Raw genomic sequence first — 16,004 nt, 5'->3', positions numbered from 1 at the left:
GGGTCGGCCGCCCTAGACATCCCACCTGAAGTAAGTACATCAAATTTCTGTTTTCGAGTTATAAAGAAACTAAAATTCGCTTAAATCGCCCCACCCATCTTCGAGATGTGGTATTTTGAAAATAGGGTAAGGGGAGGACCCGCCCATTAACTTTTGGATGTTAGATCTCCTTCATTCTTTTGGTTTTGGTGGTGGATTGGAGTAGCCAAACCCTTTGCCCTGAAAGGGATATCAGATGCATACTCTACTCCCAAAAACCACATTTGAGCTACATATTGCTATAGTCGGTAAATATGTGTGGTTCAGGGGGAGTTTATGAGATGAGTCGTCCCTGAAGCTTGAGGGGTATGTAGGGTGGAACGGCCACCCGACAGACGGACGGACGGATTGACGGACGGACATGGCTGGATCGACTTAAAATGTCATGAGAATCAAGAATATATCTACTTCATGGGGTCTTAGACGAATAGTTCGAGGAGCTACAAACAGATTGACGAAATTAGTATATCTCCATCCTATGGCGGAGGGTATAAAAAAGTTCTTAATGCTATGCTATGTTAAAACTTCTCTCCAAAGAGAAGAGTCGCACTGCCGCAAGCCGTTCACTGAGCTTAACATTTGAACCGAACAGCACTCAGTGATATGTGAGAAGTATGTCCCAGTTTCTAAGTGGGCATTGGCCTCAAAATTGGATATCAAATTCGTTTAATACTGTCGAATACCTATCATTTGAGCTCCTAATTGCTATAGTAGGTAAACATGGCCAGTTTGAAGGGATTTTAGGGGGCGGACCCTGAAAGAATATCAGCATCGTGATAGAGCATAATTTTGTTTGAGCCCCAAAATGTCAAGCATTTTGAAGTTGGCGATCAAGATATTCAGGGCTATGGGTCTTGTTCAGATGAACACTAATTTATTATACCATGCACCGAAGGATGGGGGTATATTCATTTTCTCATTCCGTTTGCAATACATCAAAATATCCATTTCCGACCCTAAAAAGTATATATATTCTTGATCAGCGTAAAAATCTTAGACGATCTAGCCATGTGCGTCCGTCTGACTGTCTGTCTGTTGAAATCACGCTACAGTCTTCAAAAATAGAGATATTGAGCTGAAACTTTGCACAGATTCTTTTTTTGTCAATAAGCAGAAGATGGGCTATATCGGACTATATCTTGATATAGCACCCATATAGACCGATCCGTCGATTTAGGGTCTTAGGCATATAAAAGCCACATTTATTATCCGATTTTGCTGAAATTTGTAACAGTGAGTTGTGTTAGGCCCTACGACATCCTTCGTCAATTTGCCTCTGATCGGTCCAGATTTGGTTAAAGCTGCCATATAGACCTATCTTCCGATTTAGGGTCTAAGGCCCATAAAAGCCACATTTATTTTCCGATTTTGCTGAAATTTGGGACAGTGGGTTGTGTGCGGCTCTTCGACATCCTTCGTCAATTTGGCTCAGATCGGTTCAGATTTGGATATAGCTGCCATTTAGACCGATCCTCCGATTTAGGGTCTTAGGCCCATAAAAGCCACATTTATTATCCGATTTTGCTGAAATTTGGGACAGTGAATTGTGTTAGGCCCTTCGACATCCTTCGTCAATTTGGCCCAGATCGGTTCAGATTTGGATATAGCTGCCATATAGACCGATCCTCCGATTTAGGTTCTCAGGCCTATAAAAGCCACATTTGTTATCCGATTTTGCTGAAATTGTTCACAGTGAGTTGCATTAGGCCCTTCGATATTCTTCTTTAATTTCACTCAGATCGGTCTAGATTTGGATGTAGCTGCCATATAGTCCGATCGCTCGATTTAACGTTTTGGTCCCATAAAAGGCGCATTTATTGTCCGATGTTGGCGAAATTTGGGACAGAGAGTTAAGTTACGCCCCTCCACATATTTCTGCAATTTGGTCTAGATTGATCAAGATTTGCATATAGCTGCTATATAGACTGATGTCTCGATTTAAAGTCTTGGCCCCAAAAAAGGCGCATTTATAATCCGATTTAACTGAAATTTGATACATTGACTTATGTTAGGCTTTCCGACATCTATGTTGTATATGGTTCAGATCGGTTTATTTTTAGATAAAGCTACTACAAAGACCAACATTTTGTTATACATAATTGAACAATGACTTGTAATTATTAGTATTTGGTCTAAATCGGATTATTATATTTCGATATAACTTCTATGGGACATAAGGTATGCAATTTTCACCGGATTTTTATGAAAGGTGGTTTACATATATATTCGAGGTTGACGTCTTTTTACTTGTTTAAATCACAACTTGGTTTCATTTATTGTGCCCTACAGTATCTAATAATACTTTAAAACATGTGTTCAATGTAATGAAGCGAACTTTAACAAAACTATGAAGAATATCGATTTTGAACAGAAAGTTTTGTTGGCCTGCAAGAGTTGTTGGTCTGCATAATTTGCTAAAAGCACGCAACTTCGCCATGATGATGTGAATTTACTACAACAGTAGAAAGTACAAACATTCGCACTTAAGTCAAAATGTGGAGTAACATGAGAAAATTACTTTGTAATAGTTTGAAAAATAAAGTTTTACAAAATATTGCAGATGTTAATATGACTTCAAATAATTTGGGCGATATATCCTTAGCGCTGATCAGTATGTTTCATACTCGTAGTATGTACGAATAAAATTTTATTTTCAAAGGATATAAGTTTGCAAATATAGATGTGGCTGAGTTTGAATGCAACACAAAGAACTACTTTGATGTCTTCTCTTGAGCAGTGTGTGTGTGTTAACACACTTCAACATTATAAGCATTGAAAATATCAAATTGAAGAAATATTAACTTACGGGAAGTGTATGGTGCGATATTTCGTTTGGTATTGAGTGGGGTAAACCGTAACACAAAGTTTAGCTATGATGCTGAATGCTCGGGTTCCAAGCCATGGAAACTAGAACTACCTTAAAGAACTAGGACCGGTAAAATCGAGAAAACTACCCGACCACTGTAGGTTGAAAAAAGGGCCATGCCACTATGGTCATACACCTAAGCCAGTAATCGGCTTGCAGCGCGCTCTAAATACTGAAAAAGGAAACTCGAAAAAGAAAATCAAAGGTAGGGATTCCCACCTAAGTGTTGGTATCTGTTAGACGCGGAAGCCGGGCAATGACAAAGGAAATGCTCCAACGTCTCATCATCTTCCACGCATGGCCTACTCATGGTATCACTTGCCGCACTGATTTTACATAAGTGAGCGCGTAGTCCTATGTGTCCCGTTATGATACCAAAAGCTATACTGACCTCCTTACTTCCTTTCAGTAAAAGCACCGTCTTCTCACTATCTGGATCATCCTAAAAGATTTTCGCCATCCTACCGACCGTTTCGCTGTTCCACAATGTTGCATGCGCCCACTCCCTTAATTCGCACTGCGACGACCTGAAAGACTTTTGGTTAACCAAGTTTATTGATGGCAGTCCTCTGGCCTTCAACGCCAAATCGTCTGCCCTTTCATTTACCCTTACTCCATTATGGCCCGGCACCCAAACGGTGCGGATTTTCCCATCCTCAGAGAAGGTGTTAATCTCCTTCTTACACTGCAAGTCTGTTCGTGATCTTACCGTCTTGGTTGTTATTGTCTTTATGTCAATTTTACTGCCGGTAAAGATGTTCACACTCGACGTCCTTGCGTTAGCACCACACCACTTCAGGCATTCCGTGATCGCCCGGATCTCCGGCTGTAGGACGGTATTATGGTCCGGCAGTCTAAAACAGATCTAATGCCCCTGCGTTCTCAATGTAGACCCCCAGGCCCACTCTATCCTCTAGCTTTGATCCATCCGTGTAATATGATCTTCCAGATGGCAATAATAGGATTCCGTCAATCCAAGACTGTGCCGATGGCAGCAGTGCCTCGCACTCGACTTCAAGGTTTACTCAGGTATCCGATCGAAAACCTCTTCCCTACCTTCCTCTCATATCGTCGCCACAATTATACCGCGATGGTAAGAGCTGCTCCCATCCTCAATCCATCTCTCATCGTCTTAAGTCTAATAGCCGCAGTGACTGCCTCACACTTAATCTGTATCTGATCGTATATCTAGAATAGTCTCCAGTGCCCTAATGGGCGTGGTGCTCATCGCTCCGTCTATGCCAAGACAACATGTTCTCTGAACCTGTTGTATGGTCCTTATGTTGCACTTGTTCTCCATAACAATCCACCAAACTACTGAGGCGTAAGTAAGTATTGGTCTAATCACGCTCCTGTAGAGCAAGTGGACTATCCTCAGATTCCGGCCCCATTTCGAGCCTACGTCCCGTGTACACCTCCGAGCCTTCTCAGTACGCTCCTGAATGTGACACTTCCAATTCAGTTCCCTGTCCAAGATCACACCTAAGTATTTGACCTTGTCAGATATCGAAATCGTCTTATTAAGGAAACGTGGTGGGTTAAATTGCCCCATCTTCGTCTTCCTCGTGAACAGGCATATTTCAGACTCCTCTGGGTTAACATTGAGACCTCTGAGTCTAACTCAGTCATATGCTATATGCAAGACCCTTTCGGCCCATCTGCATAGCTCGTTCGGATCCTTACCCCTTAGATGGATTATATCATCGTCTGCGTAGCACACGGGTTCAAATCCCTCCTCAGTCAGTATCCGTAATAGGTCATTTATGGTGGTCACCGATAGGAGTGGCGATAAAATGGCATCAAAGGATTCTTCTATTTTATGCAAAACCTCGTACAGGGCAGTCGCCACCGACCTTCCCTTGACATAGGCATGCTTTTTGTATTTGAGCAGTTCGCTGGATGCCCTACTCTTTATCATGGTGTCCACAATACGTTCCATGGTTTTGAGTAGAAAAGACGTAAGGCTTATGGGTCTGTAGGCCTTTGGTGTCGCATAGCTTGCCTTGCCGGGCTTGGGTATAAACACCACCCCTGCCAAGCTTTCGGAGTATATACAAGTCCTGGGCAGGCTGTTAAAATTCTGGCCAGACTAGGCGCAGATAGTCTGCCTCTTTCTGTAATAACGCCGCAAATATTCCATCAGGTCTGGGTGACTTAAATGGTTTGAAGCTCCTCAAGGATTCCTTCACCATAAATTCCGTTATAATAAACCTTCGATCAACGTCATTATTCCAAGATTCCGTTGTCTCCGTTAGTCCCTTCGTATCCAGTGGAAAATGGGTTTTCATCAAAAACCCTCAACATATCCTCTGTTGTCTCTGCTCTCACTCCTATGTCGTCTACTAAAGTTTCAGTTCGGACATGGGTTTTTAAGAGAAACTTTTTTTATTTCGGCGGCGTCATTAACGCTATCGACCAGTTCGCAGAAAAGCTTCCAGGAGGCACGTTTTGACGCTCTGGTAATCTTATTGTAGTCCTTGAGCCGTGTGTAGTACACATCCCAATAAACTTCCGCTTTTTTACGACGTGCTCTGTTAAAAAGTCTGCGGACTTCTTTCCTATTATTGCGAATCTCCCCGGTCATCTAGGGTTTTTCTTGGGCTGAATTCCTTTCCCGAAGAGGACAACTATCTTCGAAGGACCCCACCAGTACAGTCGTAGTCCTGTTGACATTTTCGTCAATGTTTTCTATGCTTGGACAATCTAAATTATCTTGCCCAAGTCTTCTTCTGAGTAGCCTTCCGAATTTTGTCCAGTTATTCCGGAAACTTATCGGATTCGGCGCTGGCCGTGCGAGTCTAAACCTAATGTAGCGATGGTCAGAGAAAGAGTGTTTCATGGAGACCTTCCAATTCTGAACATCGTCGATTAGATTTTCCGAACAAATCGTCACATCTAATACCTCCTCGCTAATCATATTAACAAAGGTAACGGTGTTACCAATATTAAGTGTTATTAGGTCGTTAGTATTCAAGAACTCTGCCAGGGATTATCCCCGCTTATTAGTGTTGGTACTACCCCACGAAATGTGGTGAGAGTTTGCATCGCACCCTATTAGTACCGCGTTTCTTGTCTATTTTGCTTTCCTCAACAGCCGTTGGAGCTCCGATGTGGGTGGCGGTGTCGGAGAGTCGAAAGGCAGATAAAGTGATGCCACTTTATAACTAATATGTTTTTCCCTAAATGTTCTTAAATTTTTTCATAAATTTTATGAAGATGACAAGTAAATTGCCTACACAGATAAATAGGATTTTCTTACTCCTTATATTTCTATAGCCCAAAAACAAAACTCCCTGAAATCGTTTTTTTTTTTTTTTTTTAATTCTGCCCACATATTTGCATCCATATTGCAGAAATGACAAACAAAAGACTTGAAAGCAAATGCATTTCATCAACTACTCCTATGTAAACTGAGTGTCTATCGTTATATTGAAGTATGTCATATTGGCCTTATCGATATGCTGCCAACATTTCGTGTGCTTTTTCAATATAGACAAGCTCTTGATATACTCCAATCATTCATATGGCAATCAAATATCCTTAAGTTACAGAAAAGGAATGCCACTTTACATGAATGCAAGAGTATCATGAAAAGCTATTTCATTTCTTAAGAAACATCAAATATGGGAAAGTAGTGCTTTATGGAATTGTAACGAACCAAATAACAATGATGTACTGAGAGTAATATTGAACTTTAGGTTCTATTAAACAAGGATTATATTCAACAGTTAATTTCAATACGAAAAGGCTTACATGGAGCGGAGAAGAACACATGAGGCCCTAGTGGGTTGAAATCAATGTGTGGGCCAAGAAAATAGGACAAGTTATTAAGTATAAAATGTTTATTCAAGTTAAGCAAGCAAGCCAAACTTAGGATCATATACAATACACACCATATGATTACCTATATCCGAGGTATTAACCAGATTTCATCAAAATCCGGTGAAAAATGCATTATTTATGAACCCCTAGCAGCTATTTAGAAATAAGGACCAAAATGGACCATACTCGGCACGGACATCGAGGCAACACAACTCACCCGATACAACCAACAATGGCATATATCGGCATTTCGGTTTGTATGACAACTGAAGGGATAGAACTGACATTCCAGGCACTTCTATGGCAGCTGGAAAGAGAATCAGATCTCCCGAAGAGCATAACACTACTAAAATGCTAAGGAGGAGAAAGAGCTCCTCACTTTCAAGTACTCTGGGAAGACCAAGCCAGCCCCCCGCAATGGAGACAGTCAGACAGTGTCCTACAGAGGGAGACAAAGTCTGAACAGTAACGAAGAAAACGAGCACTAAGTCTTGTTGTTGTTGCAGCAGTTTGATGTTGTTGTGTTTACCGGTAACTCTGCAACTTAGATGGGGTGCCTCCATAGAGATATGGGTCTGAGTCGAGTGGGTCTTACCGGGCAGTTAAACAGGTGACGTGTAACGTGTGGTCCTTGGTCACTATAGGGACAAACATCTTGCACGTCAGCATCAATCCTTGTTCTGTAGAAGTTGAGGCGGCTGCATCTGCAGGAACGTAATGGAGCCAGAACTACTCTGGTTTCTCCAAGGACTACATTGTCTGCATGAATGTTGTCTACACCTCCTTCATATGCCGCTTGATCTAGAGATTCTCTCTTGTAACGCTGAACCTCACGCTCTAGATCATGTAGATCTACATTAAGGCTTCTGGGCGGTAGATATCTATCAAAATGATGATTTGGATGGTTTCTGCGATAACAGCCCAAAAGTATTGCTTGGACAGCATGTAGTTATGTCTCCGCACTGGTAGGATCTTTGTCTCCTGATGGAGGTGATCCACATGAGAACTGAGGAGACAGCCCGTCGCAGTTCGGAGGGCGGCATTCTGGCAGATCTGAATATTAATCCACTGCGTGTCACAAAGTTGACGAGACCACACTGGCGCTGCATAATTTACCACAGACCGGCCAATTGCTTTGTACGTGGTCAACAAGGTTTCCTTGTCTGTAACCCAAGAGCTGCCAGCAAGTGACTTGAGGACCTTGTTTCTGCTTTTGACTTCATTGCAAATTGCTGTGGCATGTGGGGAGAAGAGCTGACAAATATGACGCCAAGTATTTTGGGAAACTTTATGGTCGGAATCATATCTTCATCGACCATCACGCGTATTTGTAGTTAACAATGTGACTGAAGATTTGGTGGCAGATATCTTCGGATTTCTTGCAGCGAAGTTCGTTGAGGTAGACGTTCAACCTATCGCAGATGTCAACAATGGGTGGGAGGCCTGATGCCATGATCGTACAATCGTCCGCATGTGATACGATCTCTATGCCGTCTGGAGGGGGTGGAATGGAGGATAGGTAGAGGTAAAACAGTGTCGGAGACATCACCCCACCTTGGGGAACTCCCTGTTTCACACTACAGTGCTTGGACTTCTTATCCCTAAATTCCACAAATGACTGGCGACCACACAGATAATTCGCGACCCAGCGTTTCAGGCCTGGCTGGAGGGACGTGTTGGCGATGTTCTCAATGCCGAATGTCGAATGCCCTCGATAGGTTTAGTGCCACACGAATGTCGAATGCCTTCGATAGGTCCAGTGCCACACGGACCGTCCTATCACATGGCCTGGGCTGATTGAAGCAACGGCAAATGTGTGCGGTCGTTGTGCTATGCAGTCTTCGAAATCCATGTTGATGCTCAGCGAATCGAAATTCTCCTATTAGGCTTGGGAGGAGTAATGCCTCAAGCGTCTCTGCCACTTGTAAGAGAAGGGAGATCGGTTTGTATGACTCCCCCAAACTCGGGTCCTTTCCAGGCTTCAGTAGCGGGATCACTCTACCGATTTTCCAGAAATCGTGAACTATAAGAGTGTCCAAAGACAGGTTGAGAACAGTAGTAAGGTACCCAACTCCAGATTCTTCAACATCAATGTAGAAATCCATCGGAGCCCAACGCCTTGGATAATCTGGCGCCACAGATGATATTCGAAATTTCGCCCACGGTAAATTGTGATGGCTGTTAATCGGCTCGGAAACCACGAATACGGCGAATGCCTCTCCTTCTTGCCAAGTCACTCTCGGGATGCACAATAAATTGATGGTTGAACAACCTGGCGTATCTCTTCGGATCAGTCGCGGTTACTTCGCCACAAGTGACTGAGGTCCTGTCATCCCGTCTACCGGGGTTCGAGAGTGACTTAAGAGTAGACCACAGTTTGCCTATACCGGTGCTTAAGTTACATAGCTCCAAGTGTTCTAGCCATAAATTCAGCTTATGTTCGTTGACTGCCCTGTCTATTTCCAGATTCAGCTAGCTGATTCCAAGTCTTCATGGAAGATTGTGACTTCCAAAAGGATGTTACACCCAACAAGGAAGGGGAAGATTCTCGTTGAGAAAGATAAGGAGAACAACAGAGATGAGATGAGTCTCATGCAGTCATCGATATCGACTGTGCATCCGTTAGGATTTAACCAGATTGTCGGTCCCCGGTGAGGTATTTGGCAAACGAAGGGGTTATCGAACATGTGTTGAACTCTGAAGGGGGTCTACCCATACCCATTATGAGCTGTGATTAGATAGGGGACATCTTAACGCTGCGCTTTTCGTCAGCGGAATGTATTGACACCGTAAAAAAGGTCGTTGGAAGTATCCACAGTCCCCGGGGCGCAAAGCTCGGCCTTGTGAGAAAAAAGGGCATTCTGCAGCTCACAAAGGCGACGGTCTTCATTAAGTATTAGGGCGGCGAAATCGCGACGGAACGTATGATGGAAATCTTAAACAAGCAAAACCAAAATTTGGTCGTGGAGAAATGGGTGGTTTTCCACAGGGAGGAGAAGAAGGAAGGAACTTTCCTTGTGGTGGGGATTGATCAAGTCTCCGTGACGAGTTTGGCTAAGACTAAAGGCATGGCGTACTACGGGGCTATGGCAGTCTTTTTTAAGATTGGGATAACTAGGATGGACAAATATATTCATATTGAGCCATCAGGCAGTGCAGTGCGGGACATTCAATAACGGAAAAGGGGCCCACAACGAGACAATCACCGACTCTCTCAATATTGGGAAGACTAGGATAAGCAAAGATCCTAATACTAAAGCATCAGGCAGTGCAGGGGCGATAGACCCAATACAGCCTAACGAACAAGGACCCGACGACGGAGTCATCAACGACTTTCTTGAGATTAGGATGGATAAAGATCCTATTTCTGAAACATCATGCTGTGACGGTGACAGAGAACTCAATGCCGCCTAACGCATAAGGACCCAACGATGAGACCATAACCTACTCCCAAGAAGCCCATTTACTGAAGATTTAAAAGACTAGTATAGGCAAAGATCGTAATATTGGAACATCAGACAGTGCAGGGACGGTAGACTCAATACAGTCTAACGAATAGCAACTCGATTATGGAGCTACTTTCTCATAATTCGAAAGACTAGGGTAGGCAAAGATCCTAAGATAAAAACATCTGGCAGTGCAGTGACAGGTAACTCAATGCAGCCTAAAGAACAGGGAGCGAACGATAAGACAATCACCCACTCCCAAGAAACCCATTTACTGAAGGACCAATGATTGAGGTCATCCAGATAAACCTCCACCGGAGCGAAATAGCTTCTCACGCTCTGATGAAGAAAATTTGCAAGGGCAAGACTCATATTGCCTTAATTCAGGAGCCACGGACGACCCTGAACAAAGTTTCTGGACTGAACCATATTACCTACCACTTATTCTATGCTAACAGTGGTACTCGGCCGAGGACTTGCGCTATTTGTCATAAAAATTTGAATTATATATTTTCCCCAGAATTGTCAACGTCGGATGCAACAGTGATGAGACAGGGAGACAGTGGAGCATACCTGGCATCACTTTTTTTGCCTTTTGACTCTCCGACACCATCGCCCACGTCGGAGCTGTAACGGTTGGTGAGGAAAACAAATCAGATAGGAAATGAGGTACCTATTGGTACCTCACCAAATTTCGTGGGGTAGTACCAACATTAATAAGCGGGGCCAAGACGTAGCAGAATTCTTAAATTCTAAAGACCTGATAACTCTTAATATTGGTAACACCGCTACATTCGTTAATAGGATTAGGGAAGAGGTTATAGATGTGGCAATATGTTCTTAAAATCTGGTCGATGAGGTTCAGGGTTAGAGGGTCTCCACGAAGCGCTCTTTCTCTGACCATCGTTACATTAGGTTTTAAATAGCACAGACATCGTCGAATCCGATAAGCTTCCGTAATGAGTTGGAAACCAACTGGCCAAATTTCGGAAAACGGTTCAGAAGACTTGATCAAGATAATTTAAATTGCCGAAGCGCAGAGGACATTGACGACAATGTTAACAGGATTACGACTAAAATAGTGGAGTTTTTCGAAGATTGTTGTCCTCTTCGAGAAAGGAAATCACCCCAAGAAAAACCCTGGATGAACAGGGAGATCCGTAACATTGGAAATGAGGTCCGCAAAAGTTTACTAGGATGTGTACTATTATTATTATTTATTAATAGATTTTTGAGTACACAATGATAGAGGTTTGAAATTCAGTGTTGTTGTAAATCTATAAAGCTGGCATAGCAAGAATGCTGTTAGCCATATAATTCATTGATATTACCAAAGGTTGGCTGATTATAGTATGTTAATCTATGTTATATAAAGTTGTTTACATATTGGAGACTATAAAAAAGAGAAAGTGCTATTTTAAAAGTTAAATTCATTTTGTATAAAGTTTCTATATTTGATACAATTTTCTAAATATTTGTATAGAGATAAAAAATTCGTGCCATTCAATATGCTTATTACTTCGTTTACATTAAGTGTGGGCTTATTAAAGTAAATAATTCTGAGATTTGTGTATATTGGGCACGAGCCGATAAAGTGGAAGGTGTTCTCGGTTTCGTCTGTGTTACAAATTGAGCAAACGCCATCGGTATTGTCTCTGAAAGATCTAGCATTTAAATTAAGTAACCCGCCTCTAGCCTTTACAATGATACTTGTAGCACGTGAAGATAAGTTCGCAGTGAGTTCCGGTATCCTGGTGTATTCAAGCTGTGGGTAAAGGTCATGGAACTGTGAGCCTTTTGCCCTAACCTCAAAATCTAATCTCTCCTTTGATTTAAGTAGTTCTATAACTTCTTTCCAGTACGAGGGTAAATGTGTCGCGTTGTAGTGCAAAGAAAATTGCAGAGATTGGCATATATTGGACCATTCTTCTGCCCAAGACATATTCAGTTCTATGATCTTCAGCGCAAGAATACGTGGTAATCGTCGACAGTCTAGTTGGAGTACTCTGTCAATGTAGCAAAAATGTGTCTTCAATGTAGAACAGAAAAGTGAATTGAATCCAGTTTCCAGATATAACATGTAGTTAGGCGTATTGTTAGGCAGATATAACATTTTCTTAATAAAGAATCTAAACAATTTCTCCACGTCCTCATATCTTACACATCCCCAAATTTCTGCGGCATAACACATTATAGACTTTGAACACGATTCAAAAATTTTAAGTTTATTAGCCTTCGATATTTTTGGGTGATTAATATATCTTGACCAAGTAGAATTTATCGCCATTTTAGACGCAGTGAGCTTGTTCTGAAGATGTTTTCTAAAAGATAAGTTGTAACTTAATTCGACACCAAGGTAAGTGTAACTATTCACAATTTCGATATTCTGATTCCCAAACCGCCAATTCAAGTTTCTAGCGACTCTTGTGCCCTTCCGGAAAATAAGTATCTTAGATTTGGCAAGGTTTACCTTCAGACTCCATGTCAAACAATACTCCTCAAGAACGTTAATCATATCTTGTAACCCTTCTGCAGTTTCAGACAGAATGACAATGTCGTCTGCATACAAAAGAACTTTAATGTTAGTATCTGCTACGTTCACACCTCCTGGTAAAGAATCGGGTAAGTCATTAACATATAAAGAAAACAGTACTGGGCTGAGTGTACAACCCTGCTTCACTCCTGTTTCCACCGAAAAGTAATCTGAGAATGCATTTCCGTCCCAGATTTTACTCGTAGTATTTTCATACAATAGTTGCAATATCCGCACAATCTTCGTAGAGAGTCCATAGCTTGACAATTTATAAAATAAGCTGTTTCTGGGGATCAGATCGAAAGCAGATGAGAAATCTACAAAGAAAGCGTAGGTAGCCTTGTTCTTCAAATTATTCAAATTAACAATGTTAACCAGATTGAATATATTGTCAAGCGTGGAGTACTCTTTTCTGAACCCAGACTGGAACTCATTTAGAATGTCATTTCTTTCTATCCAAGCAGATATCCGATTCAAAAGCAAAGAGTTAAAGATCTTACAGTTAGTGTTTAGAAGTGAGAGTCCCCTATAATTAGCCGCAATGTTAACGTCACCTTTTTTAAACAACGGTATCAAGGTAGATTCTCTGAAAGATAACGGAATCCTTTCATTAAGGAATATAGTGTTGAAGACAGCCAATATTTCTTCTAGAAAATTGCGAGGAGCGTATTTATAGAACTCATAAGGGATTCCATCCAGCCCTGGAGACTTATTTCTTCTAAGCCCTTTAATAACAAAGAATAGTTCACACAGTTCAAAGGGAGAGTCAAGGAATGGGTCGACGTAATAAGGCAAACACCAGTGTATGTTCTCGGATTCCTTTCGGTTAAGTAGTAATGCCTTAAAATGTACCATGTAATCATCAGCATTAAGATTTCCTTTTGAATTTTGTGATCTATTCTTCAATGAATTCGACAAGTTCCACCAATCCTTGCTACTCGTTACTCTGTCCAGTCTTCTGAGGTTCTCATTATAATATTCCAATTTCTTCCTACTACATAGTCTTTGAAACTTGGTTCTCGATGAATAATATCTTTTCTTATTAACATCAGTATGGAGAGCCCTAAACGCTTTAAGGTTCCTGCGCATTACTGAACGCAAACGGAAGCATGTCCAATCAAACCACGGCTGTTTAGGCTCAAAAAATTTCCTGTTTGTGTTTTTGACATGTGCCTGTCTAATCTTTTGCGTTATACCGCAGATCATGTCGTCCACAGACATATCTGCACGGTAGTATCCATTCACTGGGGTGTTACCCAGATTTAACCCGTATTGAGTCATATTTCTATCGCTCCAATAAAGTCTTCTAGTATCATTCTGTTTAGTCACATTGCTAGAATGCTTTGGGATTTTAAGCTGGAGACAGATGGGCATGTGGTCTGAAAACGGCTTAGCAAGTATTGCAAAATTCTCAATATATTGCAACAAATCAGACGAGCAAATGCAGTAATCTATCAATGAGCTTCCCATTACACCAAAGAAACTAAGTTTTCCATCCAAATCACCTAAAGTCCTTCCATTTACCACAATACCACCTATGTCCTCAATCATATTCAAAAGCCGTCTCCCTTGTGTATTTATATTCTTATCTTTAGAGCACCTAATTACATTTATATGAGGTTGGTCCCTGATTATATTTTCGTCCAGGACTTGTTGTTCACCTATTCTTGCATTTAGATCTCCCATAATACAGAAGCTGGTTGGATTTAGACTGCTCAAAAATGATACAAACTTATCTGCATCGTTCTTCCAGCTCGTACTATTCAGATAGGTCGGGATAAGTTGGAATAAATTTCCGTCAATATTCACAGATAGCATTGTATGGCTATTGCATTCGGTAAAGTTTAGCTTGTATTTCTTTTTCATTTCTCTTTTGTAACCGAATAGGCAACCTCCACTAGCACGACCCGATTTATGTATTTTAATTGCTTCAACCCAGTGTAGACAATAATTTTGGAAAAATGATGAGAAATAAGTTTGTTTATTAGCAACAACATGGGTTTCAAACAAAAAGAAAATATCAAACTTATTTAAAAAGGTTATAAAGTTTCCAAAATTTAGCGATTTTTCAAGGTTACAAACGTTATAAGCTATTATATGGCACGAATCAGCTAGCTATTGTACATAAGGATTGTTATCGTTTTTATTTAATACTACGTTTTCGTTGCAAACAACCTCACAACTAAAACCGCATTCAGCTAATATATCTTCTAGAAATTTTACATCGTTTGTAGCGGAAGAACGTATCTTTCCATTGAACCAAGTAAAGCGTTTATCGTTGATGTAGATACAAAATTCACCAAGCCGTACTTTTACATCTTTTTTATGCTTAGATATTACTTTGCTAACTTGCCTGAGATTGTATCTAATAGACTGTTCAGCTGCAGTGTAATCCTTCTGAATAAAAATTGCTTGTCCCTTAAGGTTACTTCTAGCATTTAAAACCCTTTGGACTTCGCTGGCGGTACCTAGTGTAAACACAAAAGATTTTCCAGAGGATAGCATTTTGGTGTATGTGACGGTAACATCTACATTCAACACGTCTTTACAGATGTCGGCGAGCTTCTTTTTTGCGGCCGGGATATTATTACAGGATAGTCCACTCACCATGATATTTGTGGTTCTCGATTTCTGGTCAACTAGTTCTAGACGGTTTGTTAATTTCTTTATGTCTTCCTTTAATTTAGAATTCTCATGTTTTAATTCTTCAATTTCATGTTTGATATCCGTCAGATCTTCTTTCTTTGCTACACCCTTCAATTTGTCGTCCAGGACTTCGCATAGTTTGCTCCATGTAAACACGTCTTGATGACTGCTTACACTCATATTTAGGGACGGCGCGTATTTTTTTGGTGTATGTTCTTTATGATCAGGTGATGTCGATAAAAGAGTGCGCTTGCTGCTCATTTAGTATTGCAGTGCACCCTGTGTTTTTCGATAACGATTATTTCTTTTACCAGCTGTATGATGATTATCGATTTGTCCGGCAGTTATAGGTTTGATAGAGCAGTCCAGCTGTTGTTTGTATTTTACTCCTTGTGTTAGTGAAAAATGTGGGCGCCTTCCAGTGATTTAGAAATAGTTTTGCAAATAAGATGAAAAAATAAATGCAAAATTGCGTAGAACTATTCTTCAATAAGGACCAATTTCGTCATCGATGAAACAGCCAAGGTTGTATTATAGTTTGAAGCGCCTATAGTGATGTGTATGAACGTATAGCTTGACTTTGCAGCAAAACAATCAGGAGCGGCCAAAAAACACAACCGTATACAAAACAACGAGAACAAATGTGTACTAC

The 16,004-nt window shown here is 41.1% G+C and overlaps 1 protein-coding gene across 1 annotated transcript; it reads right to left on the bottom strand.

Annotated features, from left to right (window-relative positions):
• Window positions 1-14,711: 14,711 nt before the first annotated feature.
• LOC131997172 (uncharacterized) lies at window positions 14,712-15,613 on the bottom strand. The gene is made up of 2 exons (XM_059367668.1): window positions 15,314-15,613; window positions 14,712-15,174 (listed from the first exon to the last, which is right to left on the bottom strand). Exons 1-2 carry the CDS (start codon window positions 15,611-15,613, stop codon window positions 15,145-15,147), a joined length of 330 nt encoding a protein of 109 aa, XP_059223651.1. The 3' UTR covers window positions 14,712-15,144.
• Between the last annotated feature and the right edge of the window lie 391 nt (window positions 15,614-16,004).

Source organism: Stomoxys calcitrans, chromosome 4 (assembly GCF_963082655.1).
Source record: "Stomoxys calcitrans chromosome 4, idStoCalc2.1, whole genome shotgun sequence".
NCBI classification, from domain to species: Eukaryota; Metazoa; Arthropoda; class Insecta; order Diptera; family Muscidae; genus Stomoxys; species Stomoxys calcitrans.
This window is presented reverse-complemented; position numbering and strand designations above follow the sequence as displayed.